This window comes from Crocuta crocuta, unplaced genomic scaffold, assembly GCF_008692635.1.
Source record: "Crocuta crocuta isolate KB4526 unplaced genomic scaffold, BGI_CrCroc_1.0 scaffold131, whole genome shotgun sequence".
Taxonomy (NCBI): domain Eukaryota; kingdom Metazoa; phylum Chordata; class Mammalia; order Carnivora; family Hyaenidae; genus Crocuta; species Crocuta crocuta.
Window position 1 is genome coordinate 13,597,452 of NW_027528977.1, and position 17,011 is coordinate 13,614,462.

General features: G+C 37.9%; 1 protein-coding gene across 6 annotated transcripts in view; it reads left to right on the plus strand.

Moving 5' to 3' along the window:
* Positions 1–17,011, plus strand: part of UBTD2 (ubiquitin domain containing 2) — a 56,094-nt gene that overhangs the window by 25,191 nt on the left and 13,892 nt on the right. For 5 of the 6 annotated variants that reach the window (XM_077757319.1, XM_077757320.1, XM_077757318.1 and 2 more), the window contains one exon: positions 15,169–15,405. In XM_077757319.1, the coding sequence (XP_077613445.1) occupies positions 15,231–15,405 (175 nt within the window). In that variant the 5' untranslated portion in view covers positions 15,169–15,230. Of the gene's footprint in view, positions 1–15,168; positions 15,406–17,011 lie in introns of those variants that run through there. The other variant, XM_077757324.1, reaches the window with a different exon arrangement.

Here is a 17,011-nt window from a genome sequence, read left to right on the forward strand (position 1 = left end):
CCATTGGCCCTTATTGATTTCTACCTTTATTCCATTATGGTCAGAGAATATATATTGTATGATTTCAGTCTGAAGTTTATTGAGACTGGTTTTGTGGCCTAATTTATTAGTCTGCCCTGGAGAATTTCCATGTGCCCCTAAGAAGAATACGTATTTTTGCTGTTGTTGGGTGGAATACTCTATATATCAATCTCTGGTAGGTTTAGTTGGTTTATGATATTGGTAAAGTCTTCTGTTTCTTTATTGATGTTCTGTCTAGACATTCTATTCATTTTTGAAAATGGAGTATTTTAATTTCCAATTATTATTGTAGAACTTTCTCCCTTCAATTCTGTCAGTATTTCCTTCATATATTCTGGGACTCTGTTGTTAAGTACACATGTTTATAATTGTTTTATTTTCCTGGTAAATTGACCTGTTTATTATAAAATGTTCTTCTTTGTCTTTAGTAAAAATGTTTGTGTTGGGGCGCTTGGGTGGCTTAGTCGGTTAAGCGTCCGGCTTTCGCTTAGGTCATGATCTTGCGGTTCGTGGGTTCGAGCCCCGCGTCGGGCTCTGTGCTGACTGGCAGCTCAGAGCCTGGAGCCTGTTTCAGTCTGTGACTCCCTCTCTCTCTGACCCTCCCCTGCTCACGCTGTCTCTCTCTCTCTCTCCTAGAAATAAATAAAACATTAAAAAAAAATTTTTAAAAAAATGTGTTAAAGTTTATTTTATCTGATATAAATCTCGTCATGCCAGGTCTCTTTTGTTGACTGCCTGCGTGGTATATCTTTTTCCATTTTTTGCTTTCAACTTAAATGTGTTTTTCAGTCTAAAGTGTATCTTGTGGACAGCATATAGTTGAATGATGGTTTTTTGTCCAATTCTGTAAATGTCAACATTTTTTTAAGACTAAAAATGTTTTTTAAGTAATCTCTGTGCCAAACATGGGGCTAGAACCTACAATCCCAAGTTCAAGAGTTGCTTGCTCTGTGACTGAGCCAGCCAGGCACTTTTGTAAGTTTCAACATTTTGATTAGAATGCTTAATAATTATATTTTATGTTATTACTAATAAAATAGGTTTTATATTTGCCATTTTCGGGGGGGTTGCTATATGTTTTATTCCTTTTTTCTTCTATCCCTCTGTAAATGGTTTATTTTGTGTTAAATAGATATTTTCTAGTGTATCATTTTAATTCCTTTGTCATTTCTTTTGCTATATATTTTTGAGCCAATTTCCTAGTAGTTGCTCTGGAGATTATAATTAACATTTTAATTTATAACCATCTGATTCTAATTGAAAGCAATCTAATTTCAGTAGCACATAAAAACTTTTACATAGCTTCTTCCCCTCCTTCCTTTGTGCTGTTATTGACATACAAATTACATCTTTATACAGTAAAACCCTGGATTTCAAATAACTTGTTCTGCAAATGTTCCGCAAGATGAGCAAACATTTCTAATAAATTTTTACTTGATAAGTGAGCAATGCCTTGCAATATAAGTAGTACATGGCACCAAATGTCACATGATCACAACTGAGCCAGTGGTTCATTCGTCTTCTCTCTCTTCTCTCATTCTCTATGTCTCTGCGGGATTGGGAGTGATCTTCTCTCATGTTCGGATGCTCGGTCTCATGCCGTGGTGTTTGGCAGAAACCAGTGATTTTCAGAATGTTAGAAGGTTCTAATGTCACTAGAACCACGACTGGCACCAGTGTATTTTTTGTCACTTCAAAGCACCTATGGAGAGTCCTTTGCTTTTTTTTTTTTTTAAATGTGTTATTTATTTCTAGGGGAGAGAGAGAGAGACAGCGTGAGCAGGGGAGGGTCAGAGAGAGAGGGAGTCACAGACTGAAACAGGCTCCAGGCTCTGAGCTGGCAGTCAGCACAGAGCCCGACGCGGGGCTCGAACCCACGAACCGCGAGATCACGACCTAAGCGAAAGTCGGACGCTTAACCGACTAAGCCACCCAGGCGCCCTGGTCCTTTGCTTTTTTATATAAGACTACATTTAGGAATGCTCTGCTGCGTTCTAGATCAGGCTGTCTGCAGATAGAAGCCGGTTTTCCTGTGCTGCATTATTGCCAGTTACATTAAATACAATATATAACAAGAATTTATTAATACTGTACTGTAGTCAACATCTGTGTGAGTGTATACAATGGCCCCCATGCAGAAAAAGATTCCATTGAGCTGATAGCAGTGATTCTCTTAGTGAAAGTCATCCTACACAGTATCTCTCCTTACTCTTGTTTCCCTCACATCAGCCACAAAGGTAAATGCAGGTTAATTTGTTTATTTTCTTTATACTTGTATTTTCCTTATAATTTTGTATTATATTACAGTATTGTAATCAGTTTTATATGAATATTTTTCCATTGTAGAACGAATCATCTGAGCTTCCATTATTTCTCATGGGGAAATTTGTTTTGATACACAAGTGCTTTGGATTACAAGCATGTTTCTGGAACGAATTATGCTTGCAAATCAAGGTTTTATTGTATATCGTATGCTCATCACAGATTTATAATTACTGCTTTATACACTTGTCTTTTAAATCAAATAAGAGGAAACAATTTCAAGTGAAAAATACATTTGCTGGTTTTTATATTGAACTGTGTAAATTTGCTATGTAAATCCATAAATGTAAATTTACCTTTACTGATGTTTTTTATTTCTAAATATATATTCACATTACTTTCAAGTATCCTTTTGTTCAGCCTGAAGGACTTCCTATAGTTTTTGTGTGTGTGTGTTGTTGTTGCTGTTGCTGTTTGCAGAGCTAGTCCCCTAGCAACAAAGCCTCTCAGCTTTTGTTTAACTGGGAATGTTTTACTTTCTCCTTAATTTTCAAAAGATCCTTTTTCTAGATCTAGATTTTAGATTCTAGATATAGAATTCTTGGTTGACACACTCTTCATTTCATTATTCTGAATATCCATCTCACTGTCTTCTGTCCTCCATGGCTTCTGATGAGAAATCAGCTGTTAAACTTTTTGAGGATGTCTTGTTTGTGAGAGTTCCTTCTTGTTCTTTAAAGATCATCTTTTTGGGGGCATCTGGGTGGCTCAGTTGGTTAAGTATCCAACTCTTGATTTCAGCTCAGGTCATGATCTCACAGTTACAGAGTTTGAGCCCCATATCAGGCTCTCCACTGCCAGTGTAGAGCCTGCTTGGGATTTTCTCTCTCACCCCTCTGCTGCCCCTTTCCCACTCATGCTGTCTCTCTCTCAAAATAAGTAAATTTTAAAAAAGAAAACAACAATATTCTCTATGTGTGCACCAGGGAGGCTCGGTGGGAAAAACATGAGACTCTTGATCTCAGGGTCATAAGTTAGGGCCGCACCTTGGATGTAGTGATTACTTAAATAACAAGAAAATATTTTTAAAAAAAGACAAGGTCTTCTCTTTGTATTTGGCTTTTGACTATTTTATGTCTAGGTAGGGATCTCTTGCATATGTAGATCAATGTATTCCATCATATATAAGAAGTTTGGGGCCACTATTTTTCCAGTACTCTTTCTATCTTTTTCTCTCTTCTTCTTTGTTTTAATGTTTATTTATTTGAGAGAGACAGAGCATGCGGGAGTGGCAAAGAGAGAATCCCAAGCAGACTCCATGGTGTCAGTGCAGCGCCCCACATGGGGCTTGGTCTCACAAACTGTGAGATCATGGCCTGAGCCAAAATCAGGACTTGGACACTTAAGCAGCTAAGCCACCCAGGGGCCCCTTCTCTCTCTTCTTCTAGTACTCATATTATGTGTATGTATGTTGGTAATCTTGATGTTTACACCATTATCAGGATCTCTTGGGACTGCTCATTTTCTTTAATTTCTTTTTAATGTTCCTCAGACTAGATGAGCTTAAAGGACCTATCTTCATGTTCACTGATTCTTCTGCCTGCTCAAATCTGCTATTAAGTTTCTCCAGTGAATTTTTCATTTGTTACTGCACTTTCTTTCCTTTTTTTTTTTTGTTTTAACATTTATTTATTTTTGAGAGACAGAGCACAATCAGGGGAGAGGCAGAGAGAGTGAAGGGAAACAATCTGAAGCAGGCTCAAGGCTCTGAGCTATCAGCACAGAGCTCAACACGGGCTTGAACCCATGAACCGCAAGATCATGACCTGAACTGAAGTTGGACACTTAACTAACTGAGCGAGGTGTCCCTGTTATTGCACTTTCAACTTCATGATTTTAAAAATAATTTGTGTCTCTTGGGGGATGGAGGAAGCAAAATGAGTAAAGGCAAGGGGGAACTACAGGCTTCAAATTATGGAAGGAGTAAGTCACAGAAATAAAATGCACAGTATAGAGAATACAGTCAATGATATTGTAATAGCGTCGTGTGGTGACAAATGGAGTTAACATTTGTAGTGAACATAGCATAAGGAATAGAGATGTTGAATCAGTATTGTATACCTGAAACTAATGTAATATTGTGTGTCAACTATACTCAAATTAAAAAAATAGATTCTTCTAGTTCTTTACACATGGTTTCCTTTAGTTCTTTGAACATATTTAAGATCGCTGACTTAAACTCTTTGTCTGGGTAAGTCCAATGTCTGGACTTTCTCAGTGACAGTTTCTTTTTATCTGCTGCCCCCTCCTCTGTGTGTGGGCCATGCATTCTTTGCGTGTCTCATAATTTTTTTGGTTGAAAACGGAATATTTAAGATAATACCTGACAACACTTGATTTCAGATTCTCCTCCCTCATGGTTTGTTGTTATTGTTATTTGGGGTTTTTTACTTTACTGAACTAAATCTGTAAAGTTTGCATTGTAAGGTATGGCCACTGAAGTCTCTGCTTAGTTTAGTGGTGAGGTAATGATTGGACATCTTTCCTTAAAAGTGCAGAACCAATAATTCTCCTATCCTTTGCTACATGACTCTGTGCTTGTATTGGGGCTCACCTGTAAAACTCAGGCAGCGTACAGCTGTGCCTTAGTCTTTATTTCCTACTTGTATAGAGCCTCGATGTCAGTCAGAAAGGAGACCTTAGGATATTCTCTTGTCTTTCCTGAACATGTACACAGTCCCTGAGTACACACAGTTCTATGCCTGTGCAGCCTTTTAGATTCCCAGGAATACGTCAGTTTTTCTGGGCATCTCATTCCCCAGCTTTGATTACCTTCTCACTTGCCCCAATGTTTCACTGCCTCTTGCAGATACAGTGTTAAACAATTTCTGCTTATAGTTTTTGACAAATGACTCCAGGAAAAAGCTGTTCATCCTGGGAGAGCTATAAGTTATGTCAAATAAAGACAAGCCCTATGAGTAATTATTTCCCAGAGGACTTCCACATAGGCCAAGAATGACAGGGGTGTGTGTGTGTGTGTGTGTGTGTGTGTGTGTGTGTGAGTGATTGAGGCTTTTAAAGAACTCCAACCCCATTCAGACCCCTCCTGTGGCTGTGGGGCTGGTGGCTTTCACTGTGATTGCTCTCTCTATTCTCAGGGCTGTCTTGGAGCTGGGGAGAGGGGAATTGGGCTAGGGCAAGTTAAAATACCACAGTACTCATGGTTTTTACCAAAATTTAGCACTTTTTATTGCATAAGAAGGAGTAAATGCTCCTTGGATTGTAAGAGGTCTTTGATTAATTTCCATATTTCTGAAGTTTATTTTGACAATTTTGCCAGTGTTCTCATTACATTTATAGAGAAGATTTTCAGAAGTCCTTGGGGCACCTAGGTGGCTCAGTTGATTAAGTATCCAGCTTTGGCTCAGGTCATGATCTCTCTCAGTCTGTGAGTTTGAGCCCCGTGTCTGGCTCTGTGCTGACAGCTCAGAGCCTGGAGCCTGCTTTGGATTCCGTGTCTCCCTCTCTCTGTCCGCTTAGCTCATGCTCCATGTCTCTCTGTCTCTCTCTCTCAAAATAAACATTAAAAAAAAGAAAAAAAGTCCTTACTCTACCTTTTCTGATGATAGCACTCAAATTTTTTTTAAGCTTATGTGTTTGAGAGAGAGCACGAGCAGGGGAAGGACAGAGAGGATCCCAAGCAGACTCCCCACCGACGCCAGGCTTGATTCCCACAAACTGAGATAATAACTTGAGCCGAAATCAGGAGTTGGACACTCAACCTACTGAACCACCCTGGCACCCCCATCACTCAATTATTTTGTAAGGCTGTTTGAATAATTATTTAAAATGTCTTTTATATTTGTCCATGTTTAGTTAACCATTTTTAGTGATCCCCATTCCTTTGTGTATATTTAGATTTCCATCTGTTATCAGTTTCTTTCACCCCAAAGTACTTTGCAATATTTGGGTGCAGGAATGTAGGTGATAAATTCTTTCAGTCTTTATATGGCTGGCAAGGTCTCTATTTCATGTTTGCATCTATGTTTATGAGGAGTACTTGTTTATAGTTTTTCACATGTGTTTTATTTTTGCAGTTATGGCCCCGTAAATTGAATTAGGGAGTATTCCCTTCTCTTTTGTTCTGTGAAAGTGTAAGTAATTAGTATCACTTTTATTTTTATTTTTTTAATGTTTAATTTTTGAATGAGAGAGAGCACAAGCAGGGGAGGTGCAGAGAGAGAGGGAGATAGAGACTCCAAAGCAGGCTCCACGCTGATTGCGCAAAGCCCAACGTGGGACTCAACCCCGCAAACCATGAGATCGTGACCTGAGCCAAAGTCGGAGGCTTAACTGAGCCACCAGGAGCCCATATCATTTCTTCTTTATATTGGTAGAATTCAGTAATCCCATCTGGGCCTGGAGCTTCCTTTGTTGGGAAGTTTTTTAAAGACAAAATCAATATCTTTAGTACATACAGAGCAAGTTGAGTTACCCCTTTTTTTCCTGAGGAGCTACTCCTTCATGACCCCTCAACTCTTTGCTGGCTCTCTACTGACATCACTTCTTTCACTCTTAGGTTATAATGTTTGTCCTTTTTATTTTTTCTTGGTCATTCTGGCTAGAGGTTTATCATTTTATTGATTTTTTAAAATCAACTTTTGCCTTTATGATCTTTCTCTTTTTTTTTCTGTTTTTAATTTCTTTGGTTTCTGCTTTTTATTATTTTCTTTCTCAAGGATGGGCACTGGAATCTGGACTTGGGAATATATAAGAGTAGACTAAGCAAATGCCTAAAAGCCATACATACATAAATAGAACTCTGAAACTGGAAGCTTGAGTAGCACAGATTTAGCTTCTGAATGATGTACTTGGTGTAGTATAAACTTAGAGTTCCCTGATCCTTTATTATAATCAAACATGGGAAACTTAAACAATTATGTAAACATAATGTTGAGTATCAAGAACTGATCAGAACTGAAGTGACTTAAATATTGAATTCAGGGGCGCCTGGGTGGCTTAGTCGGTTAAGCGTCCGACTTTCGCTTGGGTCATGATCTCGCAGTTCGTGGGATCGAGCCCCGTGTCGGGCTCTGTGCTGACTGCCAGCTCAGAGCCTGGAGCCTGTTTCAGTCTGTGACTCCCTCTCTCTCTGACCCTCCCCTGCTCATGCTGTCTCTCTCTCTCTCTCTCCTAGAAATAAATAAAACATTTAAAAAAAAAATAATGAATTCAGATCTTAACTGCCTCTCACCGTTTGGGTTTTTACTAAAAAAATATGTGAAAATATTCAAGTATGAAGAAATAGTACAATGAATATTCGTGTACTTCCCATGTAAATTTAGAAGTTAACATTTTGCTACATTTACATTTTTCTCTCTTTGTGTGTGTGTGTGTGTGTGTGTGTGTGTGTGTGGTTTGTATGTAGTTAGGCACACTCCTCCTTTTAACAGCTGAACCATTTGAAAGAATTGTCACAACTTTGGGGCACCTGAGTGGCTCAGTTGGTTGAGTGTCCAACTGTCATGTCGACTATCATGCAGGTCATGATCCTATGATCATGGGATGGAGCCCCATGTTGTGCTCTGCACTGAGCGTGGAGCCTGCTTGGGATTCTCTCTCCCCTTCTCTCTCTGCCCCTCCCCTGCTCTCAGTCTCTCAAAATAAATAAACTTAAAAAAAAAAAAAAAGAATCTGCTCATCTAACTTCAGGAAGTTTTTTAAAAATTATTTTCATTGGAAACATGTTAAATGTAGATAACTTGTTAAGAATTGACATTTATAAATATGTTAACGTCCAAGTATAAGAGATGTCTTCATCTTGTTCAAGTCTGATCTACTTTGGGGTCTTTCAAGGAGTTTAAAAAATGCATCCTGATAAAAGATGTTGCATTCAAAATATTGTATCTTTTCTATCACTGTTATAAATGGGACCTTTTCTTCCATGATCTCTTCTAGCTGGGTATTTTATGTATATTAGGCTTACATTTTATATCCCATTACCATATCGATGTTTCTTATCATCTTGTACTGCTTTTCTTGTATTTTCCAATCATACTGCAATTAGAGATGGTTTTACTTCTTCTCTTCTGGTTCTTGTACTTCTGATTGCTTTGTACTGATTGTGCTGGCTAACACTTTTCAAAACAATGTTAAATAGTTGTGGAGATGGTGGGCATCCTTGACTTATGTGTGCTTCCCGAACTCCCTTGAATTACCCATTAATTAATAGAAGTAAAGGTCCATGGATTCCAAAGAATGTAATTCTAGATAAAGCGATTCCCCCCACCCAGTAGAATGAATTCTTTGAAAATTTCATATATTACTTTAGAAGGTACAGTGGGCTTCTGTTAAGTGACCATATTCTTAGTTCCAATTTTATGTAATTTTAGCCTTCCAAATAAAGTTGGGGCTTTCGGTGTACGTTTGTGGGATTTAATTATATGCTTTTGTAACATTTTTAATAAGACTCGCCCATTAAGAAAAGTCCTTGGGCATACTTTGTTCTGAGTTGGCTTTCCTTTTGCCTGTGTGTATGCTGAAGCCATTGGTAAGTGGATTTATACTCTGAAAAACAGGGCTAGGAAGTTACTATTTATTTTTACCCCCTTAGTAAAGCTAGCTCAGACAACAATAGAAATTAATATGTCTTTTAAATTATATCTAATATTGTATCTGTAGAATTAACTGCTTAATTTTTATAAACTATAGGATGGATCCATGGTCAAAGTTCTTGTTTTTCTATTTTTTATAAAATAGTAGCATTAAAAATGGTATATTTAACTTATGTAGATAAGTATGCATACTTGTGATCTTTAGGCTAATCTGTTATAAATGCTAAGTACTTATAAGTTGAGGCTGACAGACCAGAAAACTGCATTAGCTCCTCCTTTATTACAGAATTCCTTTTTGGTGAGCATGACATCTCCAAAGAAATGAATTAGGTGGTAGATTGAATAAAGAAGGGGATTTGGTGCAGCTCAGTTAACTTTTTCTTTCTCCAGAGACATTCCCTTGGTCCTAAAATAAGTCTATGAAAAAGATGGATCAGTGCTACTAGAAAAACAGCTCAACACATGCTTTATTTTAAATGAAGCTTGTAATTGATTTGGTATGTGAAAGAAAATACATTTCTCAGCCCAAGTAAGACATGGAGTGCTATAATGGAAAGAGAACTCTGGACTTTGAATCTAGTCATCTGAGTTCTAGTCCTGCCTCTTTTTGATCTTGAGCACGTCATTTAACCTTCTTAGGTCTTACTTCCCTTCCTGTCAAATAGTAAGGTTGGCTGGTCCCATCTAAGGTCTCTTCCACATCTAAATTCTCAGATATTAGAGAAGTTATAGGTATGGTTTTGACTGTTGGCCATGTTGATGCTCTTAGCTTAAGCATTTTAATCCCCCATCCCTATTTTTATTTTGACAGTTGCTTTAGGTAAAGGAAATGTATGTTTGTGTGTGTGTGTGTGTGTGTGTGTGTGTGTGTGTAGTGTGTTCTAAATTTACATGAGAATAAAATATGAGTATCCTTTTAGGCTAGACCATCTGTTACGGAAGAGTTCTATAGGACCTATTCTTAACTCTTGGGAGTAACAAAAATTTCCCTTTCATTTTCATGATCTTCAGACTCAATCTAAATATAGGAACAGTATCCCAATCCTATTCCTTGCTGCTTTCAAGTTTTCAGAATTCTGTTAAACAACATTTTTGTCTTTTGATGGTGATCGCTTTAAATATTCAGTCTTTTCCCTTAGGCTGTGATGTTAGCAAAACTGATGCTCTAGTTTTCAATCTGTTAAAGCTATTATTACGTGAGTCATATCTTGATATTTACCTTAGTTATACATTATTGCTTCTCCTTTATTCATTTGAAGAATCCCATTATTAAATCAGGGAACCAAAAGGGAGGACACCAAAAGAGAGGAACCAAAAGCAGGAAAATACCTATCAACATACTTCATTTTGGAAATCATTGTTTTTTATCAGTAAAGTGTCAAAGTGAATTTTGTGCAAAATTCATTCAGTTGTGGAGTAAAAATAAATATTTAAGATTATGTTGCTCTTTGGACCTGAGAAGCAAACCTTTCTTGGGTTTTCTGCGTGTTACATCTGTCAGTGGGAAGAAGTAGGAAAGGCAAGATACATAGATGAATGTGATTTAGATAGAGGCTTCTAGGGGTGCCTTGGGTGGCTCAGTCCCTTAAGCAGTTAAACATCTGACTTCAGCTCAGGTCATGATCTCATGGCTCGTGGGTTCAAGCCTCACTTCGAACTCTGTGCTGACAGCTCAGAGCCTGAAGCCTGCTTTGGATTCTGTGTCTCCCTTTCTCTGCACCACCCTCCCCCCCTCCAGCTCACACTCCGTGTATGTGTGTGTGTGTGTGTGTGTGTGTGTGTGTCTCTTTCTCTCTCTCAAAGTAAACATTAAAAAAATTTTAAAGAGGCTTCTCAGAAGGTGAGTTTTTGGCAAAGTTTTAAAAAGTAACTGGATTGATGGGTGAAAGATGGGTATTTTCTGAAACAATAAAATTAGATTTCTTCATTAATCTTTTGTTGTATGTTAAACCATGGAATAAAAAACTTAGTGCGGTTGATTACCTGCAATTTAAGAGATTTAAAACAGAAATTTAGGGAATAAGAACTGTTTCCGGTCTTTAAATTCATCATGAGAACATAATACTGTACTTAGTCCCAGATATATGAATGATAATGAGCATCTCTCTTGGTATCAGGAGTCAGATTGATGTGTGGAACAGGTAAAATCTGAAAGTTTCAGAGTGTACAGTGTAATCTAATTGAGTATACATAGTTTACATCTTTTTCTTCATAATTTAAAATGGTTGACTTGGTCATTTCTATGGCCAGGTTATTTTCAGAAATACAGGTTTATGATACCGGCTAAAGTCATAGCACATTTGGTGACCAATTATTTAAAAAATACTCCGATGAGCACATAGGAAGAACATGACAATCATAGAACATTTCTTTTCAAAATTAAGGGAGGTATTTTATGTTGAATTCTCAGAATGTCAGGTTCTATTCAGAAGGTATGAAAAGAAAAAAGACTTAGACTGTGTATTTTTGCAAAAATGTCTTAAGGTTTTTGATTTTATATAGCAGTCCCAAATTTATTTTTACTTAGCAAACACTTATTTGTAGTTTTATTACATACTAATCATTTTTATTAGTGCTTTACAGATATTAAATCCTCATAAAACTCTAAATATTTTCATGTTTTCAAAAACGCATAGTTTAAATGCTTTTGCTAAATATCCATTTTTTTCTTCAATTTATTTAACAAAGGTAAGTTAGGCAATAAACTGCATTTAGTTTAAAATGAAGCTTTTAACTTCATATTTTATAGTGAAAAATCTACACTGCTCAGCAGTTTCACTAAAATAATACGTTGTAAAGGCTTAAGTATTTTAATAATGGGCATTTAATAGACATTCTTTATTACATATGTTTGTGATATAGAGAAAAATAGAGACCTAGACAGAGAAAAGGAGGCTTACTTGATGTCACAAGCATTTATTTTGTTTTATTTGCTTTTACATAAAATAATTACTTTGGAACTTTACAGCATATAGATTTGAAATGGATTTGGAATGATTATCCTTAAGCAAAATGTATCACATCTTTTTTATGGGACTTTGTCCATAATGCCTTCTGTGGGGGGGGGTGGGGGGAGGTAAAATAAAGCTTCCTCATATTTGTAAGGAGGGGGCTTTTACTTTTCCCAAAGTATTTTCTACCTTTATTTTGAGATTGTTTTTCTTTTCAGTCCCTCTGTTTGAGGGCCTCTTTCAGTTTCTTGGTGTAGGTAGTGAGATTGTCTAGGTTTTGTTGTTTCTGCCTTTGCTTTGTGATTCTCTCACAATGACAGAATTATAGACAGTTCTCTGGAACTACTCAGGAAGATCAAAACTTTATTCAGATAGGTGCCTTATGTGATAATTGAATAGGTAACTTTGAATAATAGATACTATTTTGAATGTTGAATAGATAACCTATTCAAATAAGTATTTACCAGGGTGCCACTGAGCTTCTGACTCTTTTTTTTATTATTAAGTTTTATTTATTTATTTTGAGAGAGAAAGCACATGAGCAGGGAGGGGCAGAGGGAGAAACCCAAACAGCCTCCATGCTCTCAGCATAGAGCCCAGTATGGGGCTTGAACCCATGAACCATGAAATCACAACCCAAGCTGAGCCAAAATCAAGAGTTGGATGCTTAACCAACTGAGCCATCCAGGCACCCAAGCATCTGACCATCTGACTCTTGATCTCAGGATCCTGAGTTTAAGCCCTACTTTGGGTTACATGCTAGGCGTGAAGCCTACTTAAAAAAAAAAAAAAAAAAAAAAAAAGAGGGGCACCTGGGTGCCCTGTTAAGCGTCTGACTTCAGCTCAGGTCTTGATCTCACGGTTTGTAGGTTCGAGCCCCGCATCAGGCTCTATGCAGACAGTCAGTTCAGAGCCTGGAGTCTGTTTCGGATTCTGTGTCTCCTCCTCTCTGTGACCCTCCCCTGCTCATGCTCTCACTCTCTCAGAAATAAATAAAACATTAAAAAAAATATTTTTAAATGGTATTTACCTATTGTATCCTGTCCTTTACTCCCTGTTCAGTAAACTGAGTATTGTCCCCTAAATTATTTCTGATGTATCTAAAGGCTAATATGGCAGAAAATAAAGTTTGCCTTTCATTTTACCTTTTGGTAGAGTCAGTAGAGGATAGATTGTGATTATCTGACATACTCCGAACACTTTTTAGAGAATAATGCTTTGTATACATGTATTTACTATTTGGAAGACACAAGGGGGAAAATCATTTGTATAGATTGTGTTTCTCACATTTGAATTAAACCTGATACGCACACCTATAGTGTTACCCTTAGTGGACGTTCAGTAAGTATTTGTTAAATAAAGAGACTTGGATTTTATTTCCAGCTTTGCTACTAAATAGACAGTTTTCCTACTCTGCTGTCCATACCCTTTTAGAACGTAACTGATTGGCATTTTACTAGGATAAGTTAAGTTTCAGAGCCAAAAAGTACAGGGAGTCAAAACACTGAATGTTTTAAGAGAAAGCAGCCGGCAGTGGCATGATGAGCCATTGGGGAGGTAGAGGATGAGATCTGATGTGTGCTGCCTTGAGACAGCATGGCCAGTTTGGGTGGAGAGAGCATGGTTTAATCCAAGTGTCAAACCAGATACACTTTGCAGTATTAGTTCTGTCACCAGAAACATAGCTTGGTATAGGGTATAGCGATAGCCGAGGGACTGGAGTTCTGAACAGCTCAAATTTCATTTGGGTCTGGGCCAGTAAGGGAGTGGTTAATTTCATGGCCTCTTTAGAACCATTTGGAGAATAATTTCTTTTAAATTCGTATTCTTTCTGCTATTAAATATAGAACATTGAATTTTGACATACACCCTCTCCTTCCCACCACTCTGTCATTTACTTTCCACCCACTCTTACCCAAGACTCCATCAAGCTTCAATTTTCTTTTTACTTATTTTTCCATCTATCAAACTATTTCTTACCTATGGCTCCATATAAGATTAAGAACAGCTCTGTATGTCAGTAGGAGATCATGATGATAGGCCACGTAAGTGTCCAGGTGCAGACAAGTCACATCACACTTGTTCTAGCACTACTACTGTGCAATGTTCTCTAACATGCTGCCTTTTCAGCAAAAGAGGAGTGGGCTCTTGCCCTCTTTTTTCTGCCCCTTGTAGCTAAGAGCTTCTCCCTTGGTTCATGATCAAGAATCACCTATTCAATCCTATTTTCTCCCAAGAATGAAGCGCTGATTTCTGACCTTCTTTCTCCCTCACCATTTTCAAAATAAGCCCCTGTATAGGTGTCAGAGAAAAGTGTTTACACTTTCTTGCCTAAAGTCCAGAGGATGCTCCTATGATTAGGTTTCTTCATGTGGAGCTGGTGGTCAACTGTTCTTCCTTTGAACACCACCTTTCCCTTCTTGGGAATTTCTCAGTTCCTGCTCTCTGGATTCATAGGTCCAGAGTCCTGAGAGTCCAGCCAATGTCGCTACTTCATTTTTCCTAATACCTTACCTCTCTTTTATGTCATCCTTTGACTTTTTGAAATCCTGCCACTATTGTTTGATGAAACCCTTATTACTCTTTTTCTGGGTAATTTTTCATATCATCCTGGGGAGGAGGCATACCTGAGTTGAAAAGAATTACTAACCTGTTAATGGACATTTTGGATAGTGCCTTCTGATGTCCCCATTTGCTCTTGTAGTTCTAAAATAGGGAGTTTCAGGGGTGCCTGGGTGGCTCAGTGGTTAGGTGTCAAACTTCATTCAGCTCAGGTCATGTTCCTGCGGTTCACAGGTTCGAGCCCTGCATCGGACTCTGTGCTGACAGCTCAGAGCCTAGTGCCTGCTTTGGATTCTGTCTCCCTCTCGCTCTCTGCCTCTCCCCACTCATGCTTTCTCGCACGCTCGCTCGCTCTTTCTCTCTCTCTATCTATCTCTCTCTCACAAATAAGTAAAAACATTAAATGTTTTTTAAATAGGGAGATTTCAGAATGCAAGAATTACTAGTAGGCAGGGCACCTGGGTGGCTAATTTGGTTACTGATAGCAGCTCAGATCATGATCTCATGGTTTCAAGAGTTCGTCCCTGTCAGGATCTGCCCTGACAGCTCGGAAACTGCTTGGGATTCTTTCGCTCTCTGTCCATCCCCCACTCATACTCTTTCTCGAAATAAATCAATAAACTTAAAAAAAGAATAACTAGTAAGCCAACTTGTAGCTCTATATTTGATGAGTGAATCAAAGAGGACTGACCAGATAACTTTTAATACATCGTTTATAAATTTTGGTTTTTATATCTGCTTTTTATTTTTCTTCTCAGTCGCTTTAGGTCGTAACCAGCCTTTGAAAAAGGAGAAACCCAAATGGAAAAGTGATTATCCCATGACAGATGGACAGCTGCGCAGCAAGAGGGACGAATTTTGGGATACTGCACCTGCTTTTGAAGGCCGTAAAGAGATCTGGGATGCCTTGAAGGCTGCAGCACATGCTTTTGAGAGCAATGATCATGAACTGGCACAAGCAATCATTGATGGTGCAAACATAACATTACCACATGGTAGGTTTGGTGGTCCTCACGGACAAAGGGGAACATAATCAGCTCCTTTCTAATAGCGAGAAACCAAATGGGAAGTGTTCATTTTACTTGCTGTGCGTTATTCTCCTGCCCGACCCCCATCAAAGAGGAACAGTCCTCTTTGCTTCTTTTCTTTTATGTTGTTCAGCTGGAGATGGATTTACTTTGTATGTTTATATTTTTTATGTTTGTTTTTTTTTTAAGTAAGCTCTATGCCCAACATAAGACTTGAACCTGTGACCTTGAGATCAAGATTTCCATGGTCCACTGACTGAGCCAGCTAGGTGCCCCCCAATTTTTGTTTTAAGTATCTTGGGGGTGCCTGGATGGCTCAGTTGGTTGAACATCCGACTCTGTCTTGGCTCAGGTCGTGGTCCCAGGGTTGTGGGATCAAGCCCTGCATCGGGCTCTGCACTCAGCATGGAGCCTGCTTGGGATTCTCTCTTGCTCACTCCCTCTTTCTCTCTGCCCCTCTCCCCCACTCATGTGTTTTCTCTCTCTCTCAAATAAATAAAAATGAAAAAATAACTAATATTTGTAATGCAAGAAAGAGAATGCTTGATAACCTGTATTTTCTAATTTACATACTCAGAAACTTCCTCATTCTTCATCAAGGGCCCTCCACCCGCTATGCTCTTTCAGAGCTTCTACTTTCTTTCCTATGAGCACTAGAGAAGTAGTCTCAAATTTAGATCTCAGAAGCCTTAGAGACACAGTGGATGCTCCTTTAGTCATTATATTTTCCCATCAAGCCTATTTTTAGCATAATGAGCAAAACTAAACTTAGAAGTCACCTGTTTTGAAGGACAGTTTTCTATGGTTGCAGGCCTTGAGCATTATGAAGAACCTTTTTCTTTTGCTTAGGAATGTGACTCTAAGGACCACCATTAGTTCTGAGTATTTCCAGGGACACATATCAGCTGCACCCAAGCACATCCTCTTGCTTGGTCTTGTTGATTAGAAATACTTCAAAATTTTTCATGGTATACTGAGCTTTATGTGTTAATTTTATATGCTTTGTTCTTTTGATAACTGTATTTATAAGTTTTTCTCTTTTGTTTATCAAATTAATATTTCTCCAAGTTAGCCCTCTTTATAATCACCTGTATATTCATATCTTCATTGTTTCTTTTTCAGTATCTCCCTTTATTTGTCTACATTTTCAGAACACTGCTTTTCACTGTTTAATCATCTGCTTTATGTCCTTTGACTCTTTTTCAAATAAAGATATTTAACTTAGTATCCTTCCCAGTTTTCCAATTCTCTGTTAATTTTCTGAATTAACTGTATTTCCAAGAAACTTCACAAGTCGTGAAATCATTACCTGAGCTGAAGTTAGATGTTTAACTAGCTGAGCCACCCAGGTGCCTCAGAGCTTTATTTTTTATGATTTACACATTTTTTACATATGGTCCTAAATTTAAAGAGTATCGCCTTTTTCTAATTGATTGCTGTTTTGGCATTACCTAAAAATCATAAAAACATTCCCAACACAGTATTTTGCCAGTAAAACTAGGTTACAAATTAAATGGCTTATCCAAATTAGCATAAAGAGGTTTTGTTTTGTTTCCTTTTTTAAGGTGTGATG